This window comes from Falco rusticolus, chromosome 6 (genome assembly GCF_015220075.1).
Source record: "Falco rusticolus isolate bFalRus1 chromosome 6, bFalRus1.pri, whole genome shotgun sequence".
Taxonomy (NCBI): Eukaryota; Metazoa; Chordata; class Aves; order Falconiformes; family Falconidae; genus Falco; species Falco rusticolus.
This window is the reverse complement of record NC_051192.1, coordinates 80,810,592-80,826,261: the sequence shown is the minus strand read 5'-3', so window position 1 is coordinate 80,826,261 and position 15,670 is coordinate 80,810,592. Positions and strand designations below refer to the sequence as shown.

General features: G+C 37.7%; 1 protein-coding gene across 1 annotated transcript in view; it reads right to left on the bottom strand.

Annotated features, from left to right (window-relative positions):
- Positions 1-15,670, bottom strand: part of MYO6 (myosin VI) — a 118,104-nt gene that overhangs the window by 73,361 nt on the left and 29,073 nt on the right. Inside the window, exons 2-4 of the mRNA XM_037391841.1 lie at positions 11,224-11,362; positions 5,607-5,676; positions 887-960 (exon numbers count right to left, since the gene is read on the bottom strand). Of these exons, the coding sequence (XP_037247738.1) occupies positions 887-960; positions 5,607-5,676; positions 11,224-11,340 (261 nt within the window). The 5' untranslated portion in view covers positions 11,341-11,362. The remainder of the gene's footprint in view (positions 1-886; positions 961-5,606; positions 5,677-11,223; positions 11,363-15,670) is intronic.

Genomic DNA, 15,670 nt, shown 5'->3' with positions numbered 1-15,670 from the left:
TTTCTTAATTATTATTTTTCTAGAACAGCATTCAAATGAGCATTTTTATTTATTTATTTTAAAGCTAGTGCCTGATCTTAAGCCATAAAGAATTTATAGCTATGTGAAGTTCACTGCAACAAAGACAACTATAATTTCTTTTTATGTTTATATTTACATAAAAGGGTTTACCTCCAATTCATTTTGTCACAGCATGCTAACACAAAAGTTGATTATTTTAACACTTTAAAAAAATGCATAGAACTGTTTTGTGTTATCACTAGCCAGCATTCTATTAGGAAAAAAAAAGTAAGAAAGAAAACTCTTATCTTTCTTCTATTTCACAGCTGTCAGTGTCCAGGCAGATGGCAAGGACAAAATGTAATTTAGTCAGAATTCATTAAGTACAATTAGGCAATCTGATAGCAATATAAAAGATTAAGATGGACATCTGAGCTAGGAGGTGTCAAAGACAGCACCTGTTTGCTTCGTTCAAAAATAATGAAGAAAGAAAACCATCTTTGTTAACAGCTACTCTACTGGCGAAGTAAGCTATCTTTGTGTTACAACACTGTGCTATGGTTGCACATGAACAGTTATGTAGAGAAAAATCTACTGCTCTGCCTGGTAAAAATTAGCTACCGTTAATGCAATTAATGTGATTCAGATCTCAAACAAGGTATAATGAAGACAAAAACCACCAAAACCGGACCTAAAAAACAAACAAACAAAAAAAAAAAGGCAAGAAAACCCCCCAAACCTAAAGCCTCCTAACCTTCCAACGTTACCATTTCTGTTTAGTTTCTGTTACAGGAAAAAACAGAACTGGAAACAATTGTATTGTTGATTTTCTGAAAAGACATCTATATGTATCATTAGTCTGCTTGTCATGACATGTAATACTTACGTAAATTCTGTCCTTATTGTACCGAACTTTGATGTTGTGAAGGAGAGTGGCCTCATTTAAATACATAAGGGAACCTACAAGTAAAAAAAATCATATACTATTAAGAGCTCAGGACTACTTTCATGTACAGCTGAAAAACTAAGTCTTAGGATAAAGAAAATTTTACTTCCCCTCTCTTTTGTTACAGTTTAATCCTGTCATTTCTTCACATGCCTTCGCCGGCCTCTGAGGTGAGCATGGCCCGTCTCCCACCCCGCCGCCCCACAGCGCCAGAGCCTGCGCCTACCAACATCCCAGCGCCCGCTGTCTCCTTCCTTCCCACTCCCCTCTCCCATCTTGGCCACAGTGTCCCCAGGGTAATGCCACCTAACTGACATTTAGAATAACTGCTGGCTCCTGGCAATTTTTAGATGTTTATATTCACTGATTTGATCGGGAAATACTGCCTAGAGGCGGCAGCAGGCATCACTGCAACGCCAGGCACCAACACACCCTTTTGTGTTTCAATTCTGAATTTTGTTGCTACTAGGCAGTCTCAAAGAAACCAAACCGACACCGCTGCAATGTTACAAGGTGGCGGCTCAAGGCAGCGGGTACCCACAGAAAGCTTCAGACCATACAGGTTCACATTCTGGCAAAGTTCGTCCTTGTTTTCAGCTATAGAGCACTGGAAAGCATTAGCACCCTTAATTACAGAGGTCATTACCAGTTCCCATTGTAACAATATTAAAAACATTATCCCTAAACCAGCTGAGGGCCCTACTCACTACACAGCCTCCATTTTCAAATATGCTCAGTCCTCTTTTTCTCACCACTTGAATTTTAAGTGCACAACGCTATTTTGTCTAGGTGCAACTGACTGACTACCATACTGGTAAACTTTACAGTATTAGGGCCGCTTAAAAAGCTGTACATATCTGACTACTGTTCATGGAGTACGCACTGTGCCTGTAATAGTAACAGCTACACTGCACCTCACACATGGGCCACATATGCACCTCTCGTGTAATGACTGAAGTTGCTTCCCAAGTTGGATCGATGCCCTTTCTCTAGGGCTCCAGCAGAGAAAAAACATATTGCAGCTTATTTACACAAATGTGCAAGAAAGGCTGATGGTTCTTAGGACCTAGTCAACCTGCCCAGCCACCCTGCCCTGCAAGGATGCCTGAAACTCAGTAAGCAGCTCTTAACACCTCCTTCAATGCTCCTCCTGCTGAACTAAAAGATACTGGCAAAGGATAATGGCAGCTTCTCAAAAGAATGTGGTTTTGTTTTCAATCTTTTACCATTCTTCCTGCAGTGGACTGAGAAGCGGCTGTGGCTCTGCATCGCACTACTTACACCTGATCAGCCTGAAGCAAAGGCAAGTGCAGCAGCCACTCGCTGCCTCCCTTTGGCTTGCGTAGCTCCGCTGAATAACAGCCCTTCCTTCCCTTATGTGACCACATACAACTTTGCTTCAAATGGCTGGAATCGTTCAGGCTTCTCAAAGGACCCTGCAACTTCTGGGTTGTTTAGAAGAAGCCATCCTTCTTCCCAAAATCCCTTGCACACACATCCCTGCGTTGCCAGAGGCATAAGACACACTTTATCTTTACACTACGAAAAACCTCCCCTTGGATCACAACAGCCTTGAAACCGGGCCTGTGCATGATACCTCCATGAAGCAGCAGGGCTGGCCCACATCACCGTGGCTTTTCCCCCACTGCTCCAGCAGACCTACATCCCCCCACCCGCATGGTCACTGGTCCATGCAGCGACCGAGTGCAGCACAGCACACTTCTCCTTCTCCCCTCCCCAGGCACACACAGTCCACATGGCTGAGAAAACAATGCTGGGACCACAGATTGCAGGTCTGTCCATAGACCTCCATCAGCCTTCACCTCTTTTAATGAGGTCATCTCAACAGAAAGAGAAATTAAAAGGAAATGGACCAGAAACCGAAATGCCTGCTTGCTCTAATGAAAGTTAACATCTTCGCTCCTTGTGTATGCCTTGGGGAGGACAGACTTTTGAAGTTTGCTATTTTTTTTTCTCAGCATCAAGTTCAGAAACTACCATATAGTAACGGTCTACATACACTCAAAGAAACGATGGTCTCACCTGACTGCATTTCATGTCAAGAGTTTGCAGTATGTTTTAAAGGAAACAATCCAGTTAGGCATCCTAATAAAAACTTGATAATTATCTAAACAACAAATGACTCTAAATTTCAGTGCCTCCCCAGTACTCTCTTTGCAAGTCCTTGTTCAAGCAGTTATACCTGCAGACTCCATGCATAGTGGGAGCTTGCTCACCGAGGGAATGTTACCGCCTTCACTCAAGACATGCAGACTAAGGCTTATGTCAGCAACTTTGAAATGCATCTTCATTAGAATAAATCCTTTAAAAGAGGCATCCATATCCAGAGGCAAAGGAAGTCACCAGAGAGAATTCTGAATACTCACATGGTTCATGCCTAAATATAACCAGTGTATGTGCATGCATTTAGTAGTCCATATATTTACATATACACACACACAAAGTTCACAGAAGTGAAGTCAGGCACTAAAAGCTAAGAAATATCAGCATCAAATTTGCTCACACCAGTTGTCCTGTGCACGCAACAAAGCAGGTTTTGTATGGAAAGTAATTTTATCTAGTAATTGCAAGGCTCTGCACCTGTAGAATTGGTTTTTTTTTAAGATTCTTATCTGATACCCTGCCCCCTCTTCATTTTTTTTTAAATGTTTCCCCCCAGAAATAAAAAATAAATAAAACCATCCTTTTCTTGGCCACAAAAAAAAAAAATAAAATAGCACATATGCTGATAACCCCCCAAAACCAAGTGGCATCTAGGGGGGGAGGGGGGCACAAGAGGAGTGTGAATCATAAAAAAATATCCAATGGTAAATGCTTTGTCTCTGTACCGCTTGCAGTATTTACTGAAAATTCACATCTGAGGAAGAGCTAGATTCTCAAAAGTTGTCTCTTGCAGCTACTGCATTTGGGATATGGAAGACTAAGCATGCAAAAAAGCAATACTTCAGCAAATCACTTCCTAGAAGGGAGTTAATCACTAAACCATAGGTTGGAAGTGTATTATTAAGAAGTTTTTCAGGATTTTTCAGAACATTATTGTAAGGAGAGACTGAAAGCATTCAGTATTTCATAAAGTTTTTTACTTAAAGATCAATGATATTCGGCACAAATGCCCTCTGACAGAGAAGGAAAATGAACTTGGGTTTCACACATCCTGGAAATAAACTTCAACTAGTGAACACAAAGTAAGAATACATTAGAGAAGTCTCAAAATAATGTTTGATACAGAAAGGATTACAAAGTTTTATAATTTACTCAGTAAGCTAAAGATTACATTTCTTTGATAGGAAGACTGTTTTAACTGAATTGGATAGTATTTTGATGGAATCTTAAGTTATTGCCATAACCTCATTCCAAAGTTCAGTTCCCTGACTAGCACACTGAGATGCCAAGACTTCTCAGTAAAATCACTGTGGCAGATGCACAGATTAACTGCGTTTCCCTAACAATCATCATGTTCAGAGAAAACAGATACCAGCTTTGAAGAGTTTCAACCTGCGCAATGGTTGCAAAAATATGAGCAACTGGAAACAAGGCTACCAGCTTGGTTCCATCTCTAACGACTCTGCACCACATAAAATAAATCATAAGCCTCAGGTCTCATCTTCTTGTTCCTCATGGAACAGCTGAAACAGCTGTATTTCCTGTCACGGGATATGAATAGTAATCCCTATTCCAAAACACAAATTGTGGTTAAATCAACTAAACAACTTTCAAAGTCCTAGCCTGTGTTTTAAATGAAGAACAGCAGAAGATACATTTGCCCACCATTTACAAAGTTACCGGGATTTTCAACAACCAGTAAACACCATAGGAAACCTTTAGAAGAAATACCTCCCTAAGGTTTTCAAGACAGGAGAGTCTCTGTGATTTGCTCACGCTGAGCAACAGCAGAAAAATATTTATTTAACAGTTCTCTACAAGCTGATGCTAGTACTTACTCATTCTTCTTGGTATTCTCTCCCCTCTACCCAGATCTGAATACTGTATTTTTTTCTACACATCCAACTATAAAATGTCTAACAAAATAAAAGCCCTGTAGATCAACACTTCAGTTTATTACACAAGTTCACCTCAAAACTCCTTCTTCAGAAGCACTCCTGTATCTGATTCACTATAATCCATTTCCTTTTCCAGCAGCCTCTACAAGTCCAGATTCCTGTCTCCAGTTTTGGGAAGGTTATCTTAAAATTTATTTTCAATTACCTGCACTTCCACAGCAATGCTATCTGAGAAATAGGTTACATGCAGGAAAATGCTGTACAATACAGCTGCTGATAAAGCAACTAATGCTTTTGCTGCACTATAAAAGATACAGTTAACCCCCGTAATGCTGAATTAAGTTGATCCTGATGCAGTTAGGTAACATCTGATACACATCTGAAGTCAAGTAACAGTTGTATGTGAGAATAATGTAACTACGAGTTCCTCTAAAGTATTCAACTGAAAACTAAAAACCACACTAAATGGTATCTAAAATGGGCTTACTTTAAGAAGTTTAAAAGACTAGTAAAGGTCATAAATTCATATAAGCAAAACAAAGACTACAAGGAAGAAAGAAGCTTGTAAGGAAAGAATATTCTCTTCTATCCAGTTGTTTTTTTCAAATGCATAATTTATTTTTAAATTCATAACTTACAATTATCTTCTACATCCTTTTTGCTGTCCTCTTCCGCAGGAAACACTTGATTGATAGCAGCCTGGAAAGTCTGTTAGATGAAAATATTAACATTGTCAGAATTCTGTAAAAATATATTTCAAAGATGCCTGATGCAACGATACAAGTGAGTGCACTGTAACGGTGCGTTGTTCAAAATTAAGTTGCTAGCTTTCTACATCATCATGGGAAATGTTACTGTTACTGGATGCACGTAGGAGCTGCTGCATTTACATTACTACAGTACAATATAAAAATGCAGCCACTGTAACATTTTTTTATTGCAATATTTGATGCTCATTTCCAAAATGGCATGTAATATTGTGCAATATAAGAAATAAGGATTAAAAAAAAAATGAAGTACTGCAAAGGGAACGGCATTGTAAAGGACAAAACTTCCTCAGTTTTGCAAAGAAGCACAAAGATTCAAAAACAAATCATTAATTCAGTCGAAGGACTGTGCTGTCATTATCATATGCTGTTTAAACATTCCTACTTGAAATATAAACGCTCAAAACATAATATCCTCTGTATCCTCCAATACTGTAGCTTTGGTTGTCGCCTTTTTTTTTTCTTCAATAAATCAATACTGAAGTGAAACAAGACCTTTCTTCCTTTCTTCAACCCTTGTATTTCAGTTACACAAAACAGGCATTTATCAAGTGTGCATGTCCAACTGGAGAAATCTGTAACAAAAGCAACTTTGTTTCTTCTTTATTCTCCAGAAATCATAACTTACATTGTTGTAAAAAGGAAGGGAAAACATCCTAGCACACAGACATTGCAGCCTCTGCACAAAAATACCTATTGTAAAAGGTAAGGTTTTAATTATACTATTTTATTTACCGTAGTAACAGCTTGTTTAAGCTACCTATGAATGAATAAAAACCCTGTTGTACCAATTATGCACGATAGCTGCCATGCTGCTGCAGGCCCACTCTCCTTTTACCCACGGAAATGGAGACAAGAAGTCTAGCCTCATATTTGAAAAGGCAACCAACAGGATATAAAGAACAACCTTAATAAACAAACATGTTTGCTCATTTAATTTTGTACTCAGCAAGACATCCCCATGAGGAACACCTCACATGAAAGTTTAGGAGAAAGACAGCCACTTGCTTCATCTTTGCTTCAGTAGAATAGACACAGTATGTGAACCCTTTCAGTTTATACCATCACAAACAGCCACAAATTCCAACTCCCTTTGAACTGGGACGGCTTAAAAATGTCTCAGAACAGATCTAATTGCTGCCAGTTGGAAAACAGTAAGACAATGATAACCCTTCCCTACGCAGTTATCATAAAGAATGAAATCTATAGCCATAACAAATATATTTTGTCATCCCCCTATCAGGATCTAATGCAGAAAACATGCAAAAGAAACTTTCCTGAGGGAACCGGAGCTGCTCAATGATGTTGGAACATCTGAACATCCATCAGGGCACCTTCCTCCAAAATATCATTTATCAGAGCTTGGCAGAGCCATGGAGGACCTGAATGTCTTTACCTACGTCAGAAAGCTGCCAGCTGCTAATCCAGAGTTTAGCAGGGCAGATATTCCACCCCATCTTTCCTCCCTCTGCCAATACGGCAGTTAATACCATCATCATAATTTTCTCTGCAAGTTTGTCAACAATAAGGGTGTATCTCATTGGGCAAAGACATATTTCAACACAAGTTTCCCAAATAATCAGTTCCCTGTACATGAAAGAGTGGAAAAGTTTAAAAAGAGTATTGAACAGCTTCATGAAAAATCTAACTTCACTTCTTGTTCTCGTCTGCTGATGTGTAACCCAAGTTTAACCACGAACAAAGATTATTTTTTTCCACAGGAGAGAATGAACATGATACTCAGTATATTCTGTAAGACTCTTCACAAATCGCTGATACTTTTTACATTTCATGGGTCTAAAGCCAGCCATACCAGATCTATTTCAGAAGATGAAGGAAGAGCTTTTTCAATGTCTCACCACTCAGACTTGTGATTCAAGATAAATGTCAACAAAAAAAATAATGAGAATGCATGCTGTATTATCTCCTATTTTTTTCACTCAATGTGAATTCTGAATTTATTTCTAGAACATTTCAGAAGTGGTAAAACAAAAAAGCAATATAAAGAAGACTTACCTGAAAGCTGATGTTTTTCTGTTGGACTTTTTTAGATCAGAACATGAAGCCTAGCTGCAACTACATCAACAAAGAATTTCAAACCTGTACGTCATAGTCTGACTACTGCTTTATGTAAAGTGATTATTTGTTATGTAGGTAAGTCCACTAGCTAGATATGCAGAGCTCTGAGTATTGCCAATTACTATTAAAACGTAATATATTAAAATAGGAAAATGGGCAAGGTATCCCAGGTTTATCAATAAAAAATTATCCAAAGTTATTCTGTCCCATGTTGTCCTTTTTTTTTTTTTTTCATTTATTTTAAACTTCAGACATTTGGTGGAAGACTTGCATTAAGGTACACCTTAGAACAAGTTTGCCCTATGAAAATGGAGAGGTTATTAATCTTATGAGACAATAAAGTGGTCTCAGGAGATAAAACAGAGTGTTTCAGGGTTCTTGTAGAGGTTTTTTTTCCCCCCTCTTGGTAATGAAGCAGCCCTTGAAATCCAATGGCGATCTTAAGTATTATCCCAGAAACTAGAAGAGTGAAAAAAGATATCTTTCCATTCAAACAGGATCTTCTTTCTACCATGTAATGCAATATGTGTAACCATGCCTCCCTTTATACCTTCCAGATACAGTCAGGAGACATCCCTACTCTCAACTCACAAACCAACCTAACGTACAGTGCGTAAGACAAACAAGAATATGTCTCATCTGTGCAAACAAGCACTACTAACTGAAAAAAAAAACAAACAACCAAACAACTCTTAGCTTGAAACACTGAACTTCGGCCATTTTGATTCTTAGTTGCAAAGTACATTTATTCATTTATACTTAGCCCAGAAAAAAAAAGCCACCAGACTGCTTGTGCAGCCCCCTGCCCCCCGCCAAATCCAGAGCCCATTCTCAGGGCAGCGCTCCAGCCCTAGATGGGACCATGCTTATTAGCAAACCACTCTCCAGTTTCTGTTTCCTTTCCAGTCCTGGCATTTATCAGCCTTGCAAGCCAACGATCTAGTTTTCCAGGAGCAGCTCCCAACGCATGCATCCTCAGTTCTGATAACACACTCCTGCAGCTTGGATGACTCTTCTCTGTACAGCGTAGGCTGAGTGAGATTCCCACCTCTCTCTGGACACCCAGCCTCTGCACAGAAATGTATATGCTGCTGTTAACTCTGTATGGGCTGTGGTACCCAAAACTGCTACTGCTGGTTTGTAAGTACATCAGTGTGCTGGCCAACTACCTTCACCCAGTTTGGACTGGGTAGCTGGGTTTCAAAATACAAAGCAATCCACGTGGCCTCGGGTCCTGCCTCCTCCTGCCACTGCTTGCTGCTGTCCTGAAAACTTTCCACTTCTCCATTTTTAAGCTGGATCCGTTCTCTGACCTCATTTGCTGTGTCATGCACAGCTTGGCAGGCAGAGCTGAGAGGGTGCCACTCTGAAACACCAGAGCTAGCTATGGGTGGGGAAGGGAGGGAAGATTTTAAAGACAACATGAAACTGCTTCCTTGCAGCATTTATTGCAGTTATTAACAACATATTTTAATTAACGTTTAAGTCATCTAAAAGGCAATAATCAAACGTATGTATACACATTTCCTTTCCAGCCTGTGATCTCTGGTGAGCCACCAGCACCTACAGAAAATACATATGACATGTTAATGACCCAGATTAAATAATAATAATAAATTACACCGCCCAGATATGTTTACAAGATCAGGTTACTCTTCTCCTACCTGTAATTATCATGGGCAACTCTGGAGCTGCTAGATCACTCCTTACTGAAGAGCACTTTTGAACTATCATTTCAATAAACAAAGTTGATGATAATGGGTACTAATCCTGACTTCTTCAAATTAAGTACTAAATTAAAAACTAAGCACACAAGAACCGAGTCTTCTTAAAAAGACAAAAAGCAATGAGAAACTTTTCACTATAAAAGGAAACCAATGACACCTTGAAAAGACTGAGAAGGTAATCAAGAAAATGGCTTACTCTACCTCTATTAATATAAAGAAGTTTGATAATTAGAAATATAGGACCATAATCTCCACAGCACTTAAACTGTTAAATGTTTGTTCCCTTAGATAAGTGAACATTAGGCCCTTAATTGTTCTGCATAATATAAGAAAACAGCCAACAGCAGAATAACAAACTTTCTAGACAAAAGAGATTGTTATGAAGCAAAGTATTTGTATTTTAGGATCATTTTTTGTTTTCACAAAAAGAAAATAAAAAATTACATATGCTCCCTGAAAGGAACATATGTTAGAAATAAATAGCAACTCTGGCATCTCCTTATTGTCTGCTTCTGTTTCAATATATAGACTTTTGCTCTTTATCTCACCAGAAACCTTTGGAGATATAAACAGGGAAAAAAATCATTTCAGTCAATAAAAGACTACTTAGCCATAGCTTTGGAATATTTAATATTCTTGTCCGAATAATTATGCTCTCCCTCAAACTGAGGAATGCATACTACTCCTACTAAACCTACAGACTGTATCTCTCACACACAAAAATCAGATGTTACACTTGCTTTATATTTCTAATGAAAGCAGAATCAATTTCCTCTCCAAGATGTAGAAAAAAGAAAGCCTATAAACATTCCCCCAAAAGGAAGGGCTGCTGCATAACCTTTTGACCTGTGACAAAGCATTCTCTACTACTGCTGATGTGAAAAAAGTTACAAAAAACATTTTGTCTTTTCCATACCTGAAGACAGAGAAAGGACAAAATTGTTAGGAAGAGTACATATCACATAGTCACTTTTAAAACAGCTAGCAAAAACCAGGATGCTGACCATCTAAATTAGAATAATTGGTAGACACAAGGTGCTGCCCATAAAACCTGACATTTAATTACAACATACTGAATCTGAAGGTGTGTCATGATAAATGAAGCACTTGGAACACACTAACTAGGATAAATGTAACTTTGAAGTCCTAATTCATTTTGCCCTTAAGTTGATGTAGTAATTCCATAGGACATTTGTTTGACATCCTGTTACTTCTCCAGATACTTGAGGTAAAAGGATTCATCTCTCAGCCTTCAACAATCTCACAGTAAGGTGGTCTAATCTACGCCAGAGCCTAGCACACCCCTGTAGGACAACTCTCTATGCGTGTAAGGGAAAAGAGAGAAACTAATCTCAACAGTGTATTCTTAATCAGTCTCTAATTTAGAAAAAGAAAATATACAGTACTGAATCAAACTGCTACAGAGATTCAATCCTCCTCTTTCACAAGCAGGTACTCAAGACACATGCAGGTAACTGACAGAAATCATGCACTTCTTATCAACGGGACGTTTCATTTGCAATGTAAGCTAAAGTTAAACAAAGATTCTTAGCCAAACTTCAATAGAAAATTGATTTTCTACTCCTTCAAACTGCATGTAATTGTAGATATTGGCAAAGAAATGACCTACAGGTAAAACGCGTTTTGTAAGGTTTTTCTCTGTCCCTTTGTAAGACACTCACCTTGCCTTTTTGATTCAAAGGTTCAATAGTTAAGTTGTCAGTTCCAATGTCCACAATCATCCCCATCTGAAACCCATCAGTTGGGTGTGGAGCCCAAACAGGCTTCCCGTCCTCCATTGTGGGACCTATCCAGTATTTCCTGTAAGAAAAAAAAATAAACAAAAACAATCTGTATATAAATTTAGTAAGCTATCAGGATTCACTATACAGGCTTTAGTTTGTTATGTTTATTCCTATTATTTGGTGTGGAAGGAGCCAGTCTGCAGACAGGAGCCAGCCTGTCAGGACAAGATTTTTCCAGCCTTTTTTTTAATCTGCAGTGCTTTGGTTACAGAGGACACCCTCAGACTTGAGTATGGAGAAGATTCAAGAACAGATCAGTTTGGGCAGGGGGGGCGGGGGGTGTCCACAGACTGGTCCCTATAGCTCTTTGCCCTATTTCCCTTACAAACCAAGACGGGTCTCTTTCACAATCAAATTAGAAGTACAAGACAGATTCAAAGTTAAGACTATAGTATGAGTGCATATATACACATCTGTATACACACATATGGACACATACACACGTATATATACTTGCATGCAGTGGATCATATGACTAATGGATACCTGTCTGTACCTGATTTGGTGTGCAAATACTTGAATTTCTGTCATGGGCATATGTCAAGGCATGCAAGCAGAAATCCAGTCTCTTGCCATTTGAGATGAATGAACGTGCTCACTCTTTCCACATGGCTGGGCATATGGCTTTTAAATAATCTGTAAATATATTCAGTCACAATTGATTTACCATACTATAACCCTTTGAGAGACTGACTTCTGATACTGTAAACATTACAACTCTGCCTCTTAAGGAACACCAACCTTACTTTCTATAAAAATACAACACAAAAATTGTTTCAGAAGAATCTACAGTGTACAAGTGAAATAGATGCAAAGGCCAAAGCACTCAAACCTTGGGCTCCTCAAGTTATGCAGCTAAACAGACTCCCAATTAAAAGGAGCATTTGATTGTATGCAATGCTTATTGAGTTAACCAGGAAAGTTGCCAGGACTGGCACACTCTGAATGGCTAATGGTGCCATTTTAAACACAGTGAACTAGGTGGGCTTTCTAAAAAAAAAAAAAAAAAAAAAAAAAAAGCCAAAAAAAAAAAACCCCACCCAAAAACCCCAACCAAAATGAAAACAAAAACAAACAAAAAAACCCCTACAACTTTATAGTCCTTACCCTGACGAGAATAGTCTCCACGCTGCCTGAAAGGCTCACTTCTCCTGGCTGTTTCTTACTCCCCTCCAAAACTCATTCACATACTAAACAGACATATTTTAGTGATTCCAAAATTTCTAAAAGTTATCTCATAACACCAAGGCGTAACTTGCCTCTCTCAGCATGAACAAAATGAGCATGCCAAGCAGCAAAGAAAACACAGGCAGCAAACTCCACAAGTCTGTAAAGAAACTTGTCCCACATTTTTCTTTTCCCACATCTGAAGGATGCAGAAGGAGCTCCAAAATATCTCACAACCAGTGAAGGCTGCAGACCCCTTTGCCATAAGCAGTGGAAAAGAAATAGCATCATCAGTTCACTAAGTTGTACAACCACAAGTGGAAAAGGACACTCTTGTCCCACAGAGGATCTGTCACAACATGCTGCACATAACCTGCTTTCTGCTGCCTCCAAGGACTTCAAAAAGGTTTGAAGAGAAGAAAAAGGCTTGCCATGACTGTTTTGAGAATGCTGCTGGTCTTAGCATCTTACTTGTCAAGGAAGAAAACAATTTGCTTTTAGCTTTGATGAGAAATAATAGAAGATATAAAGTAATTCTAAAGTAAAGAATCAGAATGCAAAAGTCAAATATTTTTTAAATGAAGCACTGTTCTGAAGCCACTTTGAAAAAACTAGTCAGAGTATTTAATTCAGTGTTAATGTGTCGTTTTGTGTTTAAATTTACTCAGTTAATGAGATTTTTTCCCCCTGAATGCAGTTCAGTATGCAAGAAGCTCAGTATGATTTCAACAAAGTTTTCTAATGTATTCTACTCGAGCAATTAATGCTATTTAAAACATTATATTCAATATGGGAAAACTTGTTTTATCTTTCCCCCATGAGGCATACTAACTTCTTTTAACTACTCATAGAAAGTTTATGTTCTAAAACCTCAAGTGATACATTCACTTTTATTGACTTAAAATCTTTTGCCACTTCCCATGAACTCTACAGAACACTATCATCTTCATTACGTGTTGCCATCATCATATGATAAATCCTGTGAAGCAACGTCTGTGTTCACTCACAATTGGCTGTTGGCCATTTTTTCTTTGCTTTGGGAGACTGTAAATCAGATCTAGTATACAACAGTTTTATGGATTATTTTTTATTATTATTCTTTTTTTCAGCCAGATCTGACCTCTGAGTACAACTGCCACCATGGGCATAGTTGCTGAACAGCTGAGTTTATTTCTGGATATAACCAGCCTTTCGTTTCTTCACAAGCCTATCATTTGCTTTTAAAATGCTAGTTCAAATTAGCACTTGAGTGGTATGCCACACAACCACTAAAAACAGGGCACTTTTTTACATCCCGAGTAGCATGGCCAGGGCTCCAGATTGTAGCCATGCCGCACAAGAAATAAACCCTGAAATTACTGCCAAAATTTCTGCCAAAAGTTAGGATCCAACCTCCCCAATTAGCACCTGGAGGCTTCTGCTTTGCTTACTTACATGGGCTTTTGCATTCTTGCATATTCTTAAGCCAACTTCATGATTTATTAATAAATTATGGTATTGGAGTGTTACAAGCTAAAAAAACCCTCTTGCAGGACAGAGCAGTGACTGAATTCAGCCAGCACCAGGAAATGCATAATTAAGAAAGATACCTGGGACTTTGCAAGCATCAAAGAAGCCACTGGGTGAAAGCATCTAAATACGAGTGTAGTAGTTATTCACAGGAAAATTACTTTTAATAAATACAGTCTTCTGCCTGAGAAGTGATACAAAACTAGTTGTAACATTTTGGTTTTGCCATCTCTGTCAGCTGGGACTCTGACAGGCAGCACATTAAAATTGGATGCCAAAACCCGTCAGGTCATACCTGCTCTATTATCTACCCCTCCATCTGATGTATATGCCATTGCCCTTGAGACAAATTCATAAAGTCTACTCCTGAACAAGCCCTTGAATAGCCAGTTTCCAGTCCAGCATTTTAAGGTGAACAGAAAAGAAAACAAGAAAAGAAAACAAGAAAAGAAAACAAGAAAAGAAAACAAGAAAAGAAAACAAGAAAAGAAAACAAGAAAAGAAAACAAGAAAAGAAAACAAGAAAAGAAAACAAGAAAAGAAAACAAGAAAAGAAAACAAGAAAAGAAAACAAGAAAAGAAACAAGAAAAGAAAACAAGAAAAGAAAACAAGAAAGAAAACAAGAAAAGAAAACAAGAAAAGAAAACAAGAAAAGAAAACAAGAAAAGAAAACAAGAAAAGAAAACAAGAAAAGAAAACAAGAAAGAAAACAAGAAAAGAAACAAGAAAAGAAAACAGAAAAGAAAACAAGAAAAGAAAACAAGAAAAGAAAACAAGAAAAGAAAACAAGAAAAGAAAACAAGAAAAGAAAACAGAAAAGAAAACAAGAAAAGAAAACAAGAAAAGAAACAAAGAAAACAAAAAAGAAAGAAAACAAGAAAGAAAACAAGAAAAGAAAACAAGAAAAGAAAACAGAAAAGAAAAGAAAACAAGAAAAGAAAACAAGAAAAGAAAACAAGAAAAGAAAAACAAAGAAAACAAGAAAAAGAAAACAAGAAAAGAAAAAAACAAGAAAAGAAAACAAAGAAAGAAAAGAAAACAAGAAAAGAAAACAAGAAAAGAAAACAAGAAAAGAAACAAAAGAAAAGAAAAGAAAAAAGAACAAGAAAAGAAAAAAAGCTAAAAGAAACAACCAGAAAAGGGGCGGAAAATACCCAAGAAAAGGGGGGGGAAAAACAAAGAAAAGAACACAAGGAAAAGAAAAAGGGGAAAAGAAAACAAGAAAAGAAAACAAGGAACAGAAAACCACGAACGAAGAAAACAGAAAAAGAAAACAAGAAAAGAAAACAAGAAAAGAAAACAAGAAAAGAAAAAAGAGTTAAAAGTTCAACTACCTGATATAAGTCCTTTAGAAAAAGAAAACAGCACTTCTTTCAAACATGAAACTATGCTTTACTGATTAAAATGCACATATCACAGAATACAAACTGGGAAAAAAATATAGATTTGGATGGAGACTTTCAAATCATATTTTCCCCATAAAAATACAGCCCCAGTCTGGTTACAGACCATTCATTAATAGCTATCAGTAGGAACAAACTTTTTTTTCCCATGTGCATCCATCTAAATCAAATCTACATGAAATCAACTTCACTATGCTGTTGAAAGAACACCATTTCTGGAAACTAAGAAAGCAAAAAGACTCAT